Source organism: Paroedura picta, chromosome 4 (assembly GCF_049243985.1).
Source record: "Paroedura picta isolate Pp20150507F chromosome 4, Ppicta_v3.0, whole genome shotgun sequence".
Lineage (NCBI taxonomy): Eukaryota > Metazoa > Chordata > Lepidosauria > Squamata > Gekkonidae > Paroedura > Paroedura picta.
Window position 1 is genome coordinate 75135318 of NC_135372.1, and position 22102 is coordinate 75157419.

General features: G+C 43.9%; 1 protein-coding gene across 6 annotated transcripts in view; it reads left to right on the forward strand.

Moving 5' to 3' along the window:
• ITGB3BP (integrin subunit beta 3 binding protein) overlaps positions 1-22102 on the forward strand; it is a 107785-nt gene that overhangs the window by 1435 nt on the left and 84248 nt on the right. For all 6 annotated transcript variants that reach the window (XM_077333489.1, XM_077333488.1, XM_077333490.1 and 3 more), the window contains exons 2-5: positions 5194-5236; positions 8237-8369; positions 20338-20413; positions 21253-21331. In XM_077333489.1, the coding sequence (XP_077189604.1) occupies positions 5194-5236; positions 8237-8369; positions 20338-20413; positions 21253-21331 (331 nt within the window). The remainder of the gene's footprint in view (positions 1-5193; positions 5237-8236; positions 8370-20337; positions 20414-21252; positions 21332-22102) is intronic.

The window sequence follows — 22102 nt, forward strand, 5'->3', positions numbered from 1 at the left end:
GTTAGAAGTGCTACTGAGCGAAAGCCCCTCCCTACTTTCTAAAAGCACTTAGGGGTACCAATGGAGACCCCTGTAATTCTGGCACCAATTTACCTTAGTGGCCCAAATACCATATTAATCTAGGGCAGGCTTTCTCAAACTTGTGGAACTCTGGGCTTCTTGACAGTCCTGGAAGGGATGCCTGAATGGCATATATACACATACATACATACATACATACATACATACATACATAGCTATAGCTATAGCTATAGCTATAGCTATAGCTATAGCTACATACATAGAAGAAGAAGAAGAGTTGGTTCTTATATGCTGCGTTTCCCTACCCGAAGGAGGCTCAAAGCGGCTTACAGTCGCCTTCCCATTCCTCTCCCCACAACAGACACCCTGTGGGGTGGGTGAGGCTGAGAGAGCGCTGATATCACTGCCCGGTCAGAACAGTTTTATCAGTGCCGTGGCGAGCCCAAGGTCACCCAGCTGGTTGCATGTGGGGGAGCGCAGAATCGAACCTGGCATGCCAGATTAGAAGTCCACACTCCTAACCACTACACCAAACTGGCTCTCCATACATACATACATACATACATACATACATACATGTTTACGTATGTATGCATATGTATATGTATATGTGTATATCTGTTCTCCCCCAGTGGTCAATGATTTATTTATTTATTTATTATTTATTTAGATTTCTATACCACCCATTTCTTTGCAGCTCTGGGCGGTTTAAAATGATGGGGTGAGAAGGGAAGGGACCACAGGTGGGTCTTTACACAGCTATGCTTCCCAACCATATTCTGCACAATTACACCACTTCTGGGGTTTCTTAAAGCCTGAAGAGAAAAAAGGTGAGAAAGGCTAGTATAGGGCCAGGACAGTGTATTTGCACTATATGCAACCACACAGTAATGAATTGGATCTGAATACCTTTTGCAGTCATTCCCTATCCTTACTATATTTTTAGTTAGTTGTTGATGAAAAGTACTGTCAAGTCACAGCCCTTGCAGTGACCCCATAAGAAAGCGAAAACTAAAGAGCCTGTTGATGCGGGTAAAGGAGGAGAGTGCAAAAGTTGGATTGAAATTCAACATCAAGAAAACAAAGATCATGGCATCCGGCCCTCTCAATTCCTGGCAGATGGGGAAGAAATGGAGGTAGTGACAGATTTTATTTTCCTGGGCTCCAAGATCACTGCAGATAGGGACTGCAGCAAAGAAATTAAAATACGCTTGCTCCTGGGGAAGAAAGTTATGGCAAAGCTAGACAACATCCTTAAAAGAGACATCACACTGCCAAAGAAAGTGTGTCTAGTCAAGGCTATGGTCTTCCCAGTTGCAATGTATGGCTGTGAAAGTTGGACCATAAGGAAGGCTGAGCATCAAAGAATTGAAGCTTTTGAACTATGGTGCTGGAGAAGACTCTTGTGAGTCCCTTGGACAGCAAGACAAACAAACCGGTCAGTCCTAGAGGAGATCAGCCCGGACTGCTCCTTAGAAGGCCAGATCCTGAAGATGAAACTCAAATACTTTGGCCACTAATGCTGGGAGCAATTGAGGGCAAAAGAAGAAGGGGACAACAGAGAATAGGGTGGCTGGATGGAGTCACTGAAGCAGTAGGTGCAAACTTAAATGGACTTCAAAGAATGGTAGAGGACAGGAAGGCCTGGAGGATCATTGTCCATGGGTCAAACACGACTTCACACCTAACAACAGCAAACTTTAAATTTAGTTAGTTGGTCAGTATAGTTATTGATTGCTTTTCTCATGAGTTGGACCAAAGCAGCTTACAACAAATAAAAATGCAATTTAACACATCAGAAGAAATATCATCATAATTTATATATAAAATGTTATATATTAAATGCAAGAATAACTTGTATCTTGAGACTAGACCAATTGTTCAAGGCCACATGGTAAAAGCACTTTGGCTCACACCTCCTATCCACACCTGGGAAAGGAAGTACAAACAAAAGCACATCTAATATAATTGCAGTTGGCAGCAGTATTCTTCCTAATCCACCCTTCCTCAGTTCCCATCTCCCATGGCTTTTGTTTAAGAACATTCCATGACCCACCACAGCATAGGCTTTTGGTCATCAAAATCCACCTTCTCCTCCCTTCTTCAGCAGAAAAGTTGTTTGGATCCAAACAAATAATTTCGTAACTTCCTGTTACTAAGGAAGTTGGCAGTGTATCAGTGGAGAGACTGATAGGTAACTGATAGATGCTGGTGATTGGTGATCCTTCAGCAAGATCTAGAACTGCTAAGGCATTTGGGAAGATCATATTAGACATTCTCAGAGGACTTTTAAGAAGATGCTGGTGATGCACATTGGCACAAAAAAAATCCCAGCTTCAAGTATATACTAATGGTATCTGAACCAGCTGACACTGAGAGGGAAAAGGATTTGGGGGTCATAGTAGATTGCTCAATAGAAGCTGGTTGGCCACTGTGTGAGGCTAGATGGCCCACTGGTCTGATTCAGCCAGGGCGTTGTTGATATGTGTAAGCTGCCTGCTACAAATATGCCGAACTGTAGACAGGTGATACTACTAGCAATTATTTGGAAGAGCTCTGTTTACAATCAGAAGACAAAGTATATATTAACTTTGGGCCTTTCTATGCATAGCCTTTCCTCAGATTCTATGTTAGAGAACTATCTATGATAATCTGGTTTGAATGACAAATCTAAATTAAACTTTTTCATTTTATTTCATTTTATTTCTTATATTAAATAAATAAATAAATTTAAATCATATGAATCACAAGGATGATACAAAATAAGTATAACACATGTGCTGCAAATACAATTTCCTCCATTCCCCCCACATAGAAACATTTGAACTTTGAATGCATTTAAGGACTGGCCTGCATCTTTTCTCCATTTCCTCTGCCTCCACCCCTGAAAACTAGAATGCGTGTATGTTGATTTATGGTAGCCCTATGAATTAATGACCTCCAAAACCTACCATTAACCACATGAGCAGTCTTGCAAATTGAGTGCTGTGGCTTCCTTGATTGGATCAGAACATCTCATTTTGGATCATCCTCATTTTCTATGGCCTTCAACTTTTCCTAGCATTATTGTCTTTTCCAGTGCATTTGTCTTCTCATGCAACCAAAGCATGATAGCCACAGTTTACTCTTCTTAGCTTTTAGGAAGCGTTCAGGCTTGACTTGACCTAGAACCCACTTATTTGTCATTTTGGCAGTCCATGGTACCTGTACAACTCTTCTCCAACACTACATTTCAAGTGACTCAACTTTCTTCCTGTCAGCTTTCTTTAGCGTTCAAGTTTCACACCCATGCATGAGGCACCTGAATTCTTCATTCTGGCATTCCTAAGTTGAGTATAACCAAGATCTCATGAAAGATAGCTCTTTCATGGATTGAGGATGGCTGTTCTGCTGAATTATTTACAATGTCTCCACAGGCAAATGATTGGAACTTGGGAACATTGTAATTCTAGTACTATCTAAAGTCAATGACAGATTTTAAATAGCATGGTGCTTGACCATTCTGCCACTTTTTTGTCAAGATTTTTTTCAGGTTGCTATAATTTAATGGTATTTTCATGTAGTTTTTCATTCATCCTAATCATAAAGTTACCTTGAGTCCGGATTCAACTGTACTTTGGCTTCCAGCTTCCTTTAAAGTCCGTCATAAAAACTTCCATCATAACATGCCTTAGCATAGCATGCAAATGCATGGTACCCTAGAGCACCTTTGCAGAGTGAATGTATTAATGTGTAAAATGTTTCTTTGCTGCCACTGGGGTGGAAGATGTAATGGAGTCTGCATTTCTTAAGCTATACGGGTCACTATATCTCAGAAAAAACATGCTCTTCAGAAATTTGTGAAACTGTTTCAGCTTTGATTTTCCTTTGGCAAGAATGTGGATGCCTTTTTAATATTAAAAATGTAAATGTTTTATTGTAGTATTCTTGTTCTTTAAGAAAAAATGCTTTGGGAGTGATTCCTTTTCAATATGGCTCTGGACTAGTATGATACAGTCATATTCTTATAATACTTTTAAACATCCTTCCCATGGTTCACCTTAAAGAAAGTTGCATTTAAAATTTTTAAAAAGATGTTATTTGAGCCTGGTTTGTTCAGACTCTGGCCCTATTGGATTGCTGACCCTTTATAGAGGTCTTAGTGAGTAGAAACTGGTGTTTGTAACACTATGTAAGCATTTTCTGCATTCAGCTCTTGGTTACTAAATCAAAATGGCTCATTTCCAATATGGTGCCGGTTCCATCCTCTTATGAAATGAAATGCTTCTGCAAAGCTTGTTTAATCTAAAATAATCTTCTGAAGCTTTTATTGGATGATTTTAAAGGTTTTTAGTTGCTTTATATAAAAAAGCCTTTAACTGTTGTTTAAGATTTAAGAATGTACTTTAAAAGTTGGAGTTGTCTCTGGGAAAAATAGTCTTAATTTATGTTGACCTTTCTTTCCTTTGAGTATTTAGTCTGCATTCAATAAAATTTTGATGACTGCTCTTTAGAAGACAGCTGTACGATCTAAAGTATTATAAATATTCAGCTTTCCATTCCTCGTGTTGCCATTAACAGCTGGGCATCCAGTTCAGCAGAACAGATTTTACAGAGAAAGCTTGGCACGTTCCTGAATCAGTATATTGAAGAAGACGAGAAAATAGTTTCTTATGGTTTGGGGACCTGTAAAGACATAGAGCATCTGTTCCCTAGTTAAGTCATAGTCTGGTAGCACTGAATCATGTTAAGAGCTAAAATGATGTGAAGAACTACTTCTTTAACCTTGAATGTACTGGGGTGCAAGTGTCTGATTATTATTGCGATATTTACATAGAAGGTAAGTTTCTGTGCACTTGTGTGCAATTATATCCCTTATTAGTATTTATAGGTAACATATAGGTTTTAATTTAATTGTTTTCAACAGTATCCCAATTTGAACAGAATTGTTCCAATTTGCGTAACTAAAGAGCTGGGTTTTCAGGGTGGGCACCAACAAAATGTTGTAAAGCTGCTACAGCTTGCATTGCTCACTAGCTGATTTATTTCTTTGCCTTATAAGAGATAAGTTTCTATAGTATAAAAGCATGAGATGATTTTGATCATTTGAAAACCTTCATCTATGGATTTTTCCAGTAGAAAATTTGCTTTTGAGGATATTACAATTTACTCCCCCTCCCCTTTGCTTTACAGTGTTAAAAGAGCTTTGAAGTTGGACAGCTTTTCTACAAAAAAAGTAAGTTTTGCATTTCTGTACCTATGATTAAATTATTTTCTAGTATATACATAAATGATTGGCAGTTCATTGAGGCTTTCATAAATTATTTGGCAATTCATAATAAAGCATTGAAGAAGTGACTGCCAGATGTCTTTGGGAGAAGAACTATTCTTATACAATAATCTGACTTGCATGAAGCAATTGAGTATAACTGAAGGAATGCAGGGTCATTTTTATTATGTATACATCTTTCTCAAACGCCAAATGAACTAGGGACCTTGTGGAAATCATTTATTAGAAATTAAGCTCTGCAATTGGAGGAGAAAATGCACTGCCATCTCACTGTACATATAACAATATGGGATTATGATAATGCTGTAATCTGCATATTATAAACTGCAAAATTGAAATGAAAACATTAAAGACATTTTTATGTTGAGAATGTAATTACCTCTCTCAGCTAATCTAACATAATGAAACGATAAAATAGTAACACTGCAATAAATTTCCCCTACAGTTATCACAATAAAAATAAAATTGTACTGTTGCTCTGTACTGTTTCTTTGTGTCTTTTTGTTAAAATGTGGCCAGTATTTATTTCCAGAGCCATCATGTCATGACATATTCAAGTTTATTACCTTCAAATACCAACTGTGGGTGCTGCTCCAATCCCTAACGCAGAGGAGTTCATGAGGCAGGTAGCCTTAAAGGATGCAAAATTGAGGAGGAAGCCTTGATGTACCTAAATGGCTGGTCAATAAAACAAGCCTCCTGTTTCATGCGCCCACACCCACGCTTCTTTTATAGGTGGCAGTCTTTAGAGGTCTCTCTGGTACTTAACAAAATCAGAAACTTGGCAGTGTTAAAATATCTTCTGAAGACTTTTTATGTTTTAAAAATTACAAAATACAGTAGAGGCACTAACAAAAATCATTAGCGATTTAATTAGCAATTTAGTTTTCCATTACCCACCTTGTTGTGCTCCGAATACAGCTGTGACTGTAATTTTGCATCTGCTTCATTGGTCAGAGTAACATTTTCGAGGCGAGTGGTTCAGCTTGAAATTATTCTGTTCCACCCTAAAGCTATTTCCCCCCTCCCCTTGAAATGAACGTGGAGAAAAAATATTTTTTTTGAGAGATGAACTGTTTAGGATGCTTGATTGCTGTGTTAAAATCTCAGCGTTGGAAGCTTGAGGTTTTCTCTTCTAAGTATTAGGGGTGGAAGTAATCAGTATGATTGTTGATGAACATGAATTGTTCTTTCCCTTGTTAAATAGTGAAAAGGAAATAAAATATAAAGCTGCATGGTGTTACAGGTTGCCTAGAAGTGGCTAATGTGTGCATTTTTGAGAATGCATGTAGGAGAGACACAAACAGAAGTATTGGTAAAGCCAGAAATGATACGAGAAATATATTCATTTTGTGATTTTAGCCTTGTTGCAGAGCATTTTCAATTGTATTGTTGCCTTTAATAAGACGTGGATAGTTTCTGGTGTTTTTTTTAAGTGCCTTAAGACTTGTAAATGCATAAAAATGGAAGATTTATATGGAGCCTGCTATTAATCAGATGAGACTTGGGGAGATTATGCAATGAATGGTGAAAGCTCAGGAATAGAAAAAGTTGCTATTTTTGTTTTCCATAGATTTATATTTATTCTTTATTTTATTACATAATATGAAATTAATCTGCTTGAACCGTCAGAATATCAGTTTAAAAATGTATACATAGTTTGCCCCAGCTCAGGATTCAACTCTGGAACCAGACTTTAATGCCAGGATCAATGAGAAGAATCTTTGAATAGTAACTAAGGAGAGAAATTGTATGAGAATATCCAGATCACATTTCTCTTTTGACTGAGGAACCACAGAGCTCCCCTTTAGATTTAAGAATACTGCTTCTACATAAGCCTAGAGAATAACACATCTTATGGAAAGTAGCCACCATGTAAAATAAGAGTTGGAGAACAATGTTGTTTTAAGTGGGATGTGCTCAGAAGGGACGCAAAGCTTATTATTTAGTCTGAAATGAGTTGATTTGCTTTCATTTTCAAAGTGCACTAAGTATTTTCTCAGTACTTAGTCCTCTGCAAACAACACTTCTGTATACGTAAACTCACACCTATGTAACTTTCTGTTCTGCATACCACTTAGACTTGATTCAAATTGTACCTGGGCAGCATAGCTGAAAAAATCTCGTTGAGGAACATACATAAATTGTATGTATCCCAAGGGGGCTTGGGGCGTCAACATGGCTCCTTCAGATGTAATACCTTAATCCAGTCACAATGGAAATGCTGTTCTAATAAAATCTATATTAGGCCTCCTTTGTGGAGTGCAGCCCACTTTTGCCACACACTGTTGGACTAAGCGTGAATGTATTGTCACTTGCAAATTGGAATGACCACAAATGCAGTTTACAAAATTTATTCCACATAGAAATGTTACGTATCATTAAGATAACTGAAAATTTATCCAAACTGGACCTTATTAATGTTTGTTTAGTCTTTGTTTACATTACAAATTGTTTTCAAAAGATATCTAGAGCAAAAGAACTAGAAATGATTCACTTGATTTAATTTTTCCATAATAGTCAATACTGTAATTAACACATAGGTACTACATCCTTCTAGCCTCCTGCTTTTTAAAGTCAAGAATTGCTAAATACCAGTTGTTTTATTTTAAATAACCAAAAAAGTACTACCATTTAACCACATCCTCAGAAATCTGTTTTTTTTTTTAAAAAAAATTGGCTACTATGCCTAAGTCCCAGACCTGTTTTTTCCCCATGAAAGCTGGAAACATAGCCTCGTCTGTGAAAACTGGAGTACTTGGGACTTAATCCAGAGCTTGGGTCTCCTGAAAAGCAGCAAGAGATGCATGATACCTTCCCCTATCCATGAGAGAATCATATTGCTTTTCTTCAGATGAAAGAGAGACTGCAATGTGGGTGAATAAATTTGAAAGGGAGAATGTACATTTCACTGCATTTTCCTTATGCCACTTTTATTGTTTTTAGAAGCCCTCAACACCACTAGTGAGGAGGAAGAAAATTCACGGGTCTTACTCACCAACAACAGGAACATGCCTAATCAGTTCATTTTCAAGTCCCACAAGTAATGGACAAGAGCACAGACATGGTCTATCAAATGGTTAGTTGAACATTCCCTTCTAGCTACTGTAGAATTTTTCTGGTTGTTGGCCAAGTAAAAATATTGACTTAGTAACGTAAGTCTTACATGTCTTACGTATGTTTTACATCTTGCTGTAAATTTGGATTTTCATGGACACAACTTTTTTACATCTTTCACAAATGCACATTGATAATCCTTTAGCTAATTTTGTTTTCCTTTGCTTACTGAAAAGAACAGAAATGAATTGTGCTGGAATGTGATCTTGTAATTTTTCATATTTAATCCCTGAGTATTTGATATGTTCAAGGAGCTATACTGTCCTATAGGGTTTTATTTTAATAATAATTAACAATATTACCTGCACCTAAGTCACTGATCTTGTGCAAACCCATCTAACATTTTACAATCACATTGGCACAGTGTGTTTCTGGAATACAAGTTGTTTTACTTCTCTCTTTCATGAATTATCTCAGTCTTCAACTCCATAATAACTGTTTTCAATCTTGTACCTCTATCTCTGAATAATTGTCAATTTCATGCAAAACCTGTTAAAGGCTTCATTTTGATAATCCAGCATTTCCATCCAAAAAAATCATGCATTTTCAGAATCCTTAGCTGAGCACTGAATAATATTGGAGTTCTAAAGATTACTCCTTTTTTAAAAAAAGTTTGATGTTATGGGTGCAAAAGTTTATATATTCAGGTTATGCAAATTAACTTCATTCCACAGCTATGCAGAATTGCCTGGAATATCGTTTATCTAGTCAGGAAGACTCAGATAGCTTTCTGCCTTTCAGTTAGATTTCCTTAGTTGTCCTTGAGCTTCCTAGAGACAGTTATATTTACATCCTATGTCATAATATCGTACACACACCCGCATATGCTCCCAGAGTTTCAGAAAAACTCTCGAATGACAGGGGGCTACTTCTGCTTTTATCCTTGCACTTTACAGCTATGTGCATGTGATTTATTTAAGAAATTTTAGTGTATTTTCTGTGGAGGGCGCTGATCCTGACTGTTGGACAGACCCTCATAGGCATGAGGGCTCATAGGAAAGGCTCATTAATCAATCCTTCTGCTGCCTTAGGAAAGAACAAGATGTGACAAGGCCATCACTCATATATCTGCCCAAGTCATTTACAAAGCATCTGGATCAAACTTCTCTCCCTTCCATTTATTGCCTCCCTGCAGTCGCTTGCTCCCTGCACTTTGCTCCCTTCCTGGTTTAGAGCAGGAGGGGGATTGTCTGGTGTACTGGGAGGAAAGGATGGTCCAGTGTCACTTTCTTCCACATTAACTCTTGCTAGTCAAGTAATAGCCTAACCCCACCACACTATGTATATAGGCAGGACAGACATGTGGGGGGGGGGGGGAACCGCAGCTGAGCCAAAATAAAAACAGCTGTGCTCATGAAAACGAGATGTTTTTGCTTTTTCAACTATTAATGACTGACAATATTTGTGTAAATGCTTAAACTCTTTTGAAAATAATTCCCTGTTCCATTGAGGGGTGATGGTAGTGGTGAAACATTCCATCAGGTCACAGCTGGCCTATGGTGACTCCATCATGGGGTTTTCAAGGCAAGAGGCAAGCAGAAGTGGAAGTCCATAGCAGCCATGGACTTCCTTGTTGTCTCCTGTTCATATACTAACCAGCGCCAACTATGCTTAGTGTCAGGATTGTAGAATCTCTGTCATAAATTAGCCTGAGTTCCTCCATGTCAGTTATATTACTAGATGGGGCCCGGCGCCTGCTAGTCCCGGCCTTGTAGTTTGTAAGCAATAAAATAGAATAGGGATGTTAAGTTAACCTTATCTTGTTATGGGCAGAAAGGGCTGTTTGTTACCTCTTTCAAGGATGGGAGTTTGGAATCCTGTTTTGGTTTCACATATGTCTTTTCTCACTCACCTCCCCCCCTTGGGAACTGTCAAGTTTTGGGCGGGAGAAATGTATTGATAAGCTGAGGCAAATCTGGCTTCTAGTCAGATTTGACTTTTCAGTCCATTGCGTGTAGTGCTAATCAATAAAACTATTTTTCTTTTGAATAAGTTTTGTTGTGAGTTTCCTGTGCGCTTGACATCAAGTCAAATCTCACAACTCCTTTCACCTGCAAAATGCAGGGCGAGGGACATACTTTTTCTGATCAGGGAGAGGGCCTGGATTGGGACCTCTCCCAGGCCGAAGGCGCTGGTGCGGGGCCGCACAGCTCGGCCATGATGCGGGCTGTCTCGGGGGCAACCCCGGGACCCGAGGAATTTTTGGAACGTCACATCACCCAGCGCAGGCGGTTGTCAAAATACGACCGCCCTACTGGGGATGAACGTTGGCCGGAGCACCTGGGACTGCCTAGCTACGCGCTGGAGCCTGTGGGTGAGACACAGGACTTGCAGTACAAGCTGGACAGGGTGACTAACTGGCTGCAGGACCTCTCGGGTCGGCTGGATCCGGAGGAGAGACGCCGAACACAACGCCTGCTAAAGGACGTGCTCGGTGGGGGTGCACACGATACCAGTGCACGGAGAGAGAGCGGTGGGTTTGCACTGCAGGAGCACGGCATGGCGGCCGCGCAAGCAACGGCAGAGGCGGCTGAGGCGCTGGCCAGAGCCCGGGCTCAGCTAGAGATCGAAGCCGAGGCGGAAGCACGCGCAAGGGCGCAGAGGGAGAGAGAAGACGAAGGCGAGGAACGAGAGGACGAAGGTGGCGCTGGCGGCGACGGTGCTGGTGGAGACGGCGCGGACGGAGGCGAGGACGCAGCGGCGGCGGCGGCGGCACGGGCAGCGGCGGATGTCGCGGGAGCCGAGGCGGCGGCAGCGGCGGCGGCGCATGAAGCAGCGCGAGCGGCCGCGCGAGCAGCAGCAGCGGCGCAGGCAGCGGAGCGAGCGAGAGTGGCGGCTGGGAGAGGGAGAGGCATTGGCCGGGGTGCAAGACCCCCGGCCCCGGCCCCAGCACCGGCGGACTGGGGCCCAGGGCGCCTACCTGCCCACCTCCGTGGAGTGGAAATGCGGAACACCTATAAGTTCAAGGCAAAGTTTTCTGGGGACCCCTCCGATTTCCCCACGTTCCTGGTGCACCTCCAAGCCTACATGATGGACATGGGGTTCACTTTCCAAGACGACGCCAAACGGGTGCGTTTCGTGGGGCAAGCCCTGGAAGGCAAAGCTGCCAAATGGTTCGTGGATTTGTACCGTTACCACCCCCAAGCCACCCGCGACTACAACCATTTCATGAGGGCCCTGCGCCAGATGTACGTGGAACCGTTTGAACGGGAGACTGCGGAGAAGAAACTCCGGGCTCACCGGCAAGGAAAGTTGTCTGTGGTTGAGTACGCCAGGGAATTTAAGGAGCTGGCTTCCTCTGTACCAGACTGGACGGAGCCCCAACGTGTGCTGGCGTTTGTAGGGGGCCTCAATCCCACTCTGGCTGACAAGTGCCTCCTCCTGGAAGACCCACTCACTGTCGAAGGGTGGGTCCAGCTGGCTGGAGAAATGGAAAACCGCTTGGAACGGGCCTCAATGGTGCAAGCCCTGGCCGGGAAAACCATGGCGAAGACTTCCACCCCGGTGAAGACCAAGCCCCGAACCAAATTGGAACCGGCGGAGCGCACTCGGCGCATGGAGAAAGGGCTGTGCTTGGGATGTGGCCAAGCCGGGCATTTCCTCGCACACTGCCCAACGAAAGCGGCATCAACCCCGAAAGCTGCGAGCAGCGCCCCATCGAAAGCCACGCCTGCCAAGAAAACCACCACCAAGAAAAGCACCAAATCTCTCCTGGTTCCAGTGGCTGCCGTGCCAGCGGTGGACGACTCGGAGGAGGGAAGCGGGCTGGAGGACGAGGATCAAGCTGAGGAGCAGTCGGGAAACGAGGACGGTCTGCTGTAAAGGCGCCCCGCCAGCAGGCCGCCAACAGGGGCAAACGCGTGGTGAGTGATTCCCCCTTGCTACTCCTACCGGCCAACCTTTCTAACCCCAAGTCGGGGAAAACGGTGGGAATCCGATGTATTGTGGACTCGGGGTGCACCCAATCCCTAGTGAGCCCGGCACTGGCCGAGACTTTGGGGGTGGGGAAAGTGGCACTGAAAGAACCCTTGCCAATCACCCAGTTAGATGGGAAATGCGCTCCCGGTGGGGAAGCCACGGCAAAGACTCGCCCCATGGACTTGGACATAAAAAAACATTGGGAGCAAATCCAACCTTTGGTGGCCCCTCACTCTGCCTTCCCATGCGTGTTGGGGTTGGATTGGCTGAGGGAACATGATCCCCTTGTGAAGTGGAAGGAAGGGACTGTGGAATTTACCTCCGCCGCTTGCGAGCAGCACACGCGGCAGCAGGGTCCTCCGAGATCCGGGGTGGTGGCTGCTTTGGGGGTGGGGGTGGACGCGCTCCCTCCTGAATACCGGGACTTTGGTGATGTGTTCGCGGAGGTGGAGTGCAACCAGCTCCCCCCCCACCGCAAAACTGACTGTGCCATCGAATTAAAGAAGGGAGAGCCTCTCCCCAAAGCCAAACTGTATTCCATGAGCCCGCGAGAGATGGCAGAGCTTAGAGAATTTTTGGATAAGAACCTAGCGAGGGGTTTTATCAGACCAGCCACATCTTCCTTGGCAGCCCCGGTCCTTTTCGTAAAAAAGAAGGATGGTTCGCTAAGGTTGTGCACCGACTACCGCGGGTTGAACGCGGTCTCCACCTGCAACGCCTACCCGCTTCCCCTGATAAAAGACTTGCTGGGCCACTTGGGGAAGGCGCGCGTTTTTTCAAAACTGGACTTAAGGGAAGCCTACTATCGAGTTCGGATCAAGAAAGGGCATGAATATTTAACAGCTTTTAATACGCCCCTGGGGCAGTTTGAATACACCGTAATGCCGTTCGGCCTCGCCGGCGCTCCGGGCGTGTTCATGAATATGATAAATGAAATTATGCATGATTTATTGTACCAAGGGGTGTTGGTTTACATTGATGATATTCTTGTGTATTCAGAGAATGTTGAGAGTCATACTAAGCTGGTCCGCGAAGTGCTCCGCCGCTTGCGGAAGCACCAGTTGTTTGCTAAACTGTCAAAATGTGAGTTCCACCGCGAGGCAGTGGAGTTCTTGGGTTTCCGGGTCTCCCAGGCTGGGATCGAAATGGACCCTGGCAAAGTGCGTGATTTGCTGGCATGGGAGCCTCCCCGCACCAGGAGGCAATTACAAAGTTTCTTAGGATTCGCTAATTTTTACAGGACCTTCATCCCCAACTTTGCCAAGGTTGCGCTGCCCCTCACTGACTTGTTAAAAACCAAAGGGGGGAAGACGGCAAGCCGACCTGGGGCGCCTCTCCCTTGGACTCCCTCCTGTCAGGAGGCGTTTGACAAACTAAAGCTGTTATTCACGTCTGAACCGGTGTTGGCCCATGCCGACCCCTCTAAGCAATTTACAGTACAAGTAGATTCCTCGGACGTAGCAATGGGGGCCGTGATCCTCCAAGAGGGGGGGGACGGGAAATTGCACCCCCTGGCCTATTTATCAAAGAAATTTTCAGCGGCAGAAAGAAATTGGGCAATTTGGGAAAAAGAGGCGGCTGCAGTGAAATTGGCCCTTTCCACGTGGCGGCATTGGCTGGAGGGGTCCACAATCCCGTTTGTAGTCTGGACAGATCATAAAAACCTTCAGGCACTCAAACAGCCCCGCTCGCTTTCAGCCAAACAAATGAGATGGGCGGAGTTTTTCGCTCGTTTCAACTTCTCCCTAAAGCATCTTCCTGGCAAACTGAATTTTTTGGCTGATGCACTATCGCGCCTGCCTCAGTACAACAGCAAACGAGACCCATTGGTAGATACCGTCTTTACTCCCGCCCAACTGGGGATGGCCGCTGTGACGCGCAGCCACACAAAGACTGTTACGCCCATCCCAGGGGGCTGGGTCCAAAAGGACTTGTCAACTGACCCAGAGTTTTGTTCCCTCCGCCCTGATTTGTCTGAGAAGGGGGGGCTCTTTTTCAAAGGCGAAAGACTCTTTGTGCCTGCCGCGGCCCGGGGGAAGGTTTTGAAACTTTGCCACGATGCCAAAACCGCTGGACATTTTGGTTTTGTGAAAACTCTGCACCTGGTCAGGAGACAGTACTGGTGGCCATCCTTGCGTAAAGATGTGGAGAAATATGTGCAGGGGTGCCCCATTTGTATTGCCTCAAAGCCAATTGGGGGCAAGAGGAAGGGACTTTTGCAGCCGCAGCCCACCCCCTCACGTCCATGGACTGATGTAACTATGGACTTTATTACAGACCTTCCACCCAGCCAAGGGAACACTGTCATATGGGTTGTAGTGGATGCTTTTTCCAAACAGGCTCATTTCATCCCCTGTACGGGCGTGCCCTCAGCACCAAAGCTGGCCTCTCTTTTTATTAAACACGTGGTACGTCTGCACGGGATCCCGACACGTGTCCTGACGGATCGGGGCCCCCAGTTCGTTTCCAAGTTTTGGAGGGAGCTTCTTAAACTATTGGGTGTGGAGCAAGCCCTCACCTCGGGCTATCACCCGGAGTCAAATGGCCAGACCGAGAGAGTAAACCAAATCCTGGAGCAGTATTTACGCTGTTTTATCAACCACCAGCAGGATGATTGGGTTTCTTTATTGCCACTTGCTGAATTCGCCTATAACAATGGGGTCCACTCCTCAACTGGGGTATCGCCCTTCAGGGTGGTGTATGGAACTGATTTAGTGTCAGCCCCCACTTGGGGACTTAGCTCCGCAGAGGTCCCTGACATAAACAAATGGGCAGCCTCCATCAGTACGGGCTGGCCAGAAATCGTTGCTAGCCTCAAGGAAGCCAAAGATGCCTATAAGGCTCAAGCTGACAAGAAGAGGGTACCTGCCCCTGATTGGAAAGTGGGTGATTTAGCCTACCTGTCTACCAAGAACTTAAGGTGCCAGCAGAAATCCAGGAAACTTGGTCCAAAGTTTGTGGGACCATTTAAAGTGGTGAAATTGATAAATGCTGTGACTGTGGAGCTAGCTCTACCAAAAACTTACAGGAATGTGCATCCGGTTTTTCATTCCAGCCTGCTGCGAAGAGCTCCAGCCCCGGACGAGTGGCACCCTCCTCCATCTATGCCTGTTCCAATTTACATCGATAAGGACACCCACTATGAAGTCAACCAAATCTTAGACTCTCGCTTGCATAAGGGTCGCCTTCAATATTTGGTCGATTGGAAGGATTTCCCCTCTGGGGATAAAGAGTGGGTTGAGGCTGGGAATGTGAAGGCACCCCGCCTTCTCCGGGCTTTCCATCGAGCATTTCCTGATTGTCCTCGCCCGGTTGATGCCGGCTAGGTGGGGGAGTGAAGTTAGTTTTAATGCGGAGGGATGTCAGGATTGTAGAATCTCTGTCATAAATTAGCCTGAGTTCCTCCATGTCAGTTATATTACTAGATGGGGCCCGGCGCCTGCTAGTCCCGGCCTTGTAGTTTGTAAGCAATAAAATAGAATAGGGATGTTATGTTAACCTTATCTTGTTATGGGCAGAAAGGGCTGTTTGTTACCTCTTTCAAGGATGGGAGTTTGGAATCCTGTTTTGGTTTCACATATGTCTTTTCTCACTCACCTCCCCCCCTTGGGAACTGTCAAGTTTTGGGCGGGAGAAATGTATTGATAAGCTGAGGCAAATCTGGCTTCTAGTCAGATTTGACTTTTCAGTCCATTGCGTGTAGTGCTAATCAATAAAACTATTTTTCTTTTGAATAAGTTTTGTTGTGAGTTTCCTGTGCGCTTGACACTTAGCTTCCAGCATCCAACAAAATCAGACTAGCCTCAGCTATCCAAGTTAGGGCCCAATAAGGGGAGTGGTACCCTTTCCCTTTCTGCCAAAGTGACACCAAATCATAACTAAGTGAAAGACTGTGTGACCAGTATAGTAAAATTGTGATCTCACATTGTCCTGTACCTTTGAGTTGCTAGCTCATAGTCTGGATCAGTGTAAGACAAAAACTTCCATCTCTTGGCTCATTGTCTACTTGTTAACAATGGATTTTACCTTAAAACAACTAGTGGTGTTGCAAAATTCTCCAGAATTTCTACTTTTCCTGTCTGCTAAATAGACAGAGACACTAAATGTATCTATACAGGCCTCACGCTGTATGTCCTATTGTGTAGTCCCAAACTTCCTACACTATTAGTTTCAGCAGTGAAAGGAAGTCTCCATTTTGGTTTAGTTCTCAGGTATCAAATTAAGTGGCTGAATGAGGAACATAGAAGAATGGATCCAGTATGCCTATATTCTTGGCTTTCCTATACCCTCCCCCCTACAGCTATTCCCAGAGTTTTGGGACCTGTATGAAGCAATAGCCTCACAGGTCAGGAGGTGCAGTGGGGAAGGGGAAGAGGGTGCTTCTTATGTAAGAAGAGTCCACTGAAGAAAGAGGGGACCTGACTTGGTCCTCAGAGAGTAGGAAAAGGTGATGCTGTTCCTTGCATGAGAGTTGGTACTCTTGGAGTTCTTCTGTGCATAGAGAGACTTTGCAGGCTGCCTGAGAAGTTATGAGTTAGCATGTACTCTATAATGTGCAAGAAAACTGGACACAATTTCTACATAGATGAAATAAATACATATACTCATCCCAGATAGTCCAGGATATGAAGTAAGCAGAATTAGTGAATATCCTCAGAAACAGTGAAGAGAAAGTTAATTTCATCTAATCCATGTAGAAATCCATGTAAAAACTAATATGTTTCATTGAAGATCAAGTTTTTAATCTCATTGTGTTGCTGGGGCCAAAACTAAATGTACTTTGTTATCCTTTTTGAGCTCAGTTAGACAGTCTTCCAAGGAACACTGAAAACCATAGTTCTTTCTTAGAAAGAGACATTGGGCTGAATTTATGCAATGGAGTTGTCAAGGAAAGAAACGGACTTTACAAGTTATGCATATGGGTCAGGTACCGAAGTCCAAAACAAGAATGACCTACCTCTTTTGGCAGCAGGTAGATATTTCGGGTCTTTCAGTCATGTACTGGTCTACCAGTTAAATATCTTGCAGTGCAATAGTAAGTAGAATTACCTGTTTATACTCGAGCATAAGCTGACCCAAATTTTAGCCGAGGCACCAAATTTTACCACAATATCAACAATAACAGGGATCTGGGGACCCACACTCAAGTATATGCCTACGAGGGCTTTTTCAGCATAAAAAGTATTACAGCTTACAGTCAAGTATATACAGTATACGTTTTAAGTCCATTGAAGTCAACTCTGTGCTGGATGGTACTGATAGTATCACTTTCACAAGTATTATTAGAGACTAGGAATTAAGCCTGCTGTGGTGTAAATACAGCGGGCGCTAGGTGTGTGAGTACATGGTAACGGGCGGCTTTTTGATGGGGCATGGCCTGGGGTGGTGGTGGCCGTGGCTGTGGGGGCGCGTTTCGGGCGTGCAGACTCACCGGGCGGCAGCGCAGTGGTCTCCTGTTAAGCGCAGCCATTTTGGGGCTGCGTTGTCTTCGGCAGCAGCGCCATGTGGGATGGGGGGGTTGTCGGCGGTGGTGGCGAAGTCTGGGGGAAGGAGTGAAGAGGGGAAGCGGGCTCGGAAGGTGTGGCGTGGCCGTGGCAACGGCAAAGACCAGGGAGAGGCAGAGAAGCCAGGACATGTAAGTGGGGCAAGTGGGTGAGAAGTGCATGGGCGGCTGCTGGCGGGGATGGACGTTGGGGATCCGTGTGGGAAGGGCGCAGGCTGGGCTGGTCGGGGACGGACGGTTCAGGGTGGGAAGGGCGGGGGTGGGGGTGGCCGGGGTAGGCGGTGGACGTGGAAGTGCGCGGTCGTCAGCGGGCGAGGATGTCCGTAGTCGATCAGGGTGGGAAGGGCGGGGCTGTGGCGGGCGGGCACGGACGCTCGGGGTGGGGGCGCGAAGGGCTCGGGTTGCGGCTGGAGCTTCGTAGGTGGGGCAGGGCATGCGGTGGGCCAAGGGGAAGTTTTTTCCCCGGAGCCCATGGCCGTGGGGCAAGGCTCCTACCTGGCCGCCATCCGGTAAGGATGGCGGTTCGGGAAGAGTGTGGAGTTAGCGGCGGGCTGTCCTCAAGACGGCCCAAGTGGCCAATAGGGAGGCGCGCTTTGCGCGCCTCCCAATTGGCCACTTGGCCCTGGATTGCCACTCTGAGGAGCGAATCAGGAGCCGCTTTGCAGCTCCTGATTCGCTCCTCAGAGTTTTTATCCCGGACAGGTCCCGCCCTAACTCCTCCCCAACAGCCCTTATTCCTTTATTAATCCGCTCCGCAGGAGCGGATTAAAGATAAAGATGATAATACAGCTAACACTGCAGGGAGAAAGACAATATGGCCAGTTGGGCAGTTTATGTACTTTTGCTAGTTGATCCTATTCTATTGAATGAAAGCTGATACATGTCTATTTCACCAAACCAATACAGGATACAATTTTAAAACCCCAAATGCTGCAGTTAATAAATCTGCCTCTTTTTTTCACTATTCACAAGCGGTTTTACATTTTTACGTATATAAGTGATCTGTTGGATTTTGCACATGCTTTATTTCTGACAAAAAAATGAGGAAATGCCTGAAGGAATGAAATGTCTGTATATTGGGATGTCAAAGGCAAAGGTGAGTGTGTGCTATTTTCCATATTGTAATTAAATATGGGCATAAGGGAACAGTCCTTCTGCACATAAAAAGATGAAGCACGTGTTCACAGCTGACATTTAGATGGATAATTATTCAGCAAAGTAGCAATAGCTTCCCCTTTCTGGTTTTACCAGACTGCAAAATGATGGCAAGAACATAGATTCCAAATTGTTGGTTAAAAACCTTTCCTTTTCTCTTCCTTTAATGTTTTTATCTTATAATTTAATGTTAAAATCATTTTGCTGTTGATATACTTATCAACATAATGACAAGTTTAACTGAGCTAACTGATTGACAGTAGGCTCTAAAATTAATACTTTTTCAATCTTAAATGTTTTTCTATTCAGTTTCTCTGGTTTTAATGTGTTACTTGGCACTATGCTTTCATGACTGAATGCAAATCTAAATAAAAATCTATTATGACATATCTTAATAGAACTAATGCTTTCTGATCATGTTCTTTTATATGTTTTCATAGTACATAACGAACACATATTTCTCTGTGAACAGCTGTAGCCTTGTGAGGGTCCATTACACAGAATGTAAAACATCTGGAAATTCAATCCTTCCTCAACTAAGTGGAGGAAGTAGTAGTGTGAAAAGGTGCTTTGTGAAGAGGTATAGTATGTGTAGTTGTGATGCCATCTCAAATATAGCTAAATGTCCTTGGACTCAACAACAAACTTGTGTCTGTTTTGCCAGCATGCCTTCTTTGGGATTGTTTTTGTTTCACCACCAAGATTAATAGCTCTTTTTATATCAGTTTTTTTTCATGTTCTTGCATTTTGCCATTTCTTCCTTTAAATCTGTTCACATTTTCAAGTGTAATCAAAGCCTGAAATTCATTGCTTCCCCCCCTTCTGCCCAACTCTGTTTCCCTGAATTTGTGATAAATTGTTCATGCATATTTTGTACCATTTGGTTGCATTTGGAATTTTCACTATCCTTTTTCCTTCCGCAGACTGTTCTCAAGACTTGCAGTTTTCACCAGTCAAAAATGTAGTATCTTCTTATCTTCTATCTGTTTGTACTGCTTGCTGTCTTTTTAAAAATATTATCATTTCCTTTTTGCATTCTGTAATCCTTTAACTGGACCTCTTGCATCACCTTATACCTGCTTAGCATTACCTATTTGTTTTACTTTTTGTGGTTCTGTTCCTCTCCTCCCTTTTAAGTTGTTTTTTGTTTATAAAATGAGAACTCTAATCATGTATGTTAACAGGAAAAGGCATCTGTTAAAACGGAATTTCAGAGAAGCCTTGTGTTGATTATGGCAGACGTTTGTTATAGGACAAGCAGCATTTTCCCAAGTGACTTTTCCCTCTTGCAATTAGTGTACAGGGGAATTTATTTATTCATTTATTCCCAGCTCTGTAACATCTTTATTCCTAGATTACCAAAAGAAAGTCCATGACTGGTTGAAGAGCTCATCCAAACACGAACAGCCTCAAATGGAAAAGAATGACAAGTAAGCTTAGCTAGCAGTGGCATAATGATAATAAGAATGCACATGTCTCTTCTTGTAGTATTACTGACAATGCGGATAGAGGCATTTCAGCAATCTTGGGGTTTAAGGCTTCTGTTATTGAAGCAAACCAGGTGCTTGACAGCGGTAGGGCAGATCACCAGCCCCTTAAATTCACCTTCTGAGCGGAGAACCAGTTGCTTTGCTGGGGTGGCACTTTGGGTGAACAGCCTAACCTTTCATTGAGCCTTTGGCACACCAAAATTTCTCCAGCTTGCATGCTGTTAGTCTGATGGTGCTTTTGTACAAATAAGTCTTTTTTTTCTTCAATAGTATATTTGAGGAGAGCTGGGAGCTGTCCCCAAGGGAAACAAATACTGCCAGTGCAGTGTTGCAAAACAGCAATAGCTAATTAGCTGCCAAGAAAATACATGTACACGAACGCCTACATATTAATACTTTTTGTGCTTTTCCAGGCTTACATTCTGAAGGAAAAAATTGGTCTTAGATTTCCCTGGTATTTGCATGTGGCCGTATGTTATTGTATAGTGGCCATTGTCTTTTTGTCTGTGAAAGACATCATGATCCTATGATGTTTCAACTGGATGATTCACTGTAAGTTGTAAATCCTGTATGCTTCCCTTGGTGGCAAATAAGTACAAATGAAAAACATAATGAGTTCTAGGGAAGTTTCCTAGGTTTATATGACTGCACAAACAATCATGGCAAGGGATGGGAATAAGGAAATACTACATTATTTGCAGATCCCCTTCCTTGCATTCTTTCAGTTTCAGAAATTACATTATTTTAAATTAATATTGTATGTCTCCTCACTTCTTTAGATTCTTGGTGACACAACCTGCAGCTGAGGATTCAGTGGACAGATTTCTGGAATTGAGGCAGACCTTGATCAGTTTGCAGGCATGTTGTCCGTCATCATTTCTTTCTTTTCTTTTTGTAAAATGAATTTTTTCTTCTATTGCATTTTGGTCTTTACTCTTTCATTACATATTATTACTTTAAGTATATTCAGGTGAGTTCCCTGGAGTTTTCTTTGGCCTTAGGACTGCTCTTGTCCTGGTTTTCAGTGCTTCAAAACTGCTGCTGTTAAATCCTCAGGGAAAGAATGCTGGACTTGGGCTGGGGGCATGTGGATTGCAGTGTCCGCTTTGCCATGAAGTGGGCTGAGTGACCTCGAGCCACTCATTCTCTCTTAGTCTCACCGCATTGTTACAAGGCTAATACAGGGTAAATTCATACTTCTTTGAGTCCTTGAAAGAAGAAGATACGCAGTGTAATACATAAATGAGCTGTATAGAATACCATTGTGTAGCCTTTATAATATATCCTTAAGACTATTTTTCTCGCTTATATATTTGGGAAACAGCCACCTGGGAGGAGACTGTCTGGGGCCCAGTCCATCCAGGTCCACCCTGATTGGCCCTCCCCCTCCAGCTCCCACCTCCCTCCTTGCCTGCTAGAAGCCTAGTGGCTGCGACACCCATTGTTGCCCACAAGGAGAGAGGCAGTGACAGAGCTTTGCGGCATGCAGGTACGCTCCTGCTCAGAGGGAGCCGGGGGGGGGGGTGTTTGGAGCCTCCTTGCAAAGCCCTGTCACCACCACTTCCTTTAACCTGCTTTGCAGGCCAAAGGGAGTCGCGGCCACCCTCTCATGCCCTCCTGCTTGCCGCC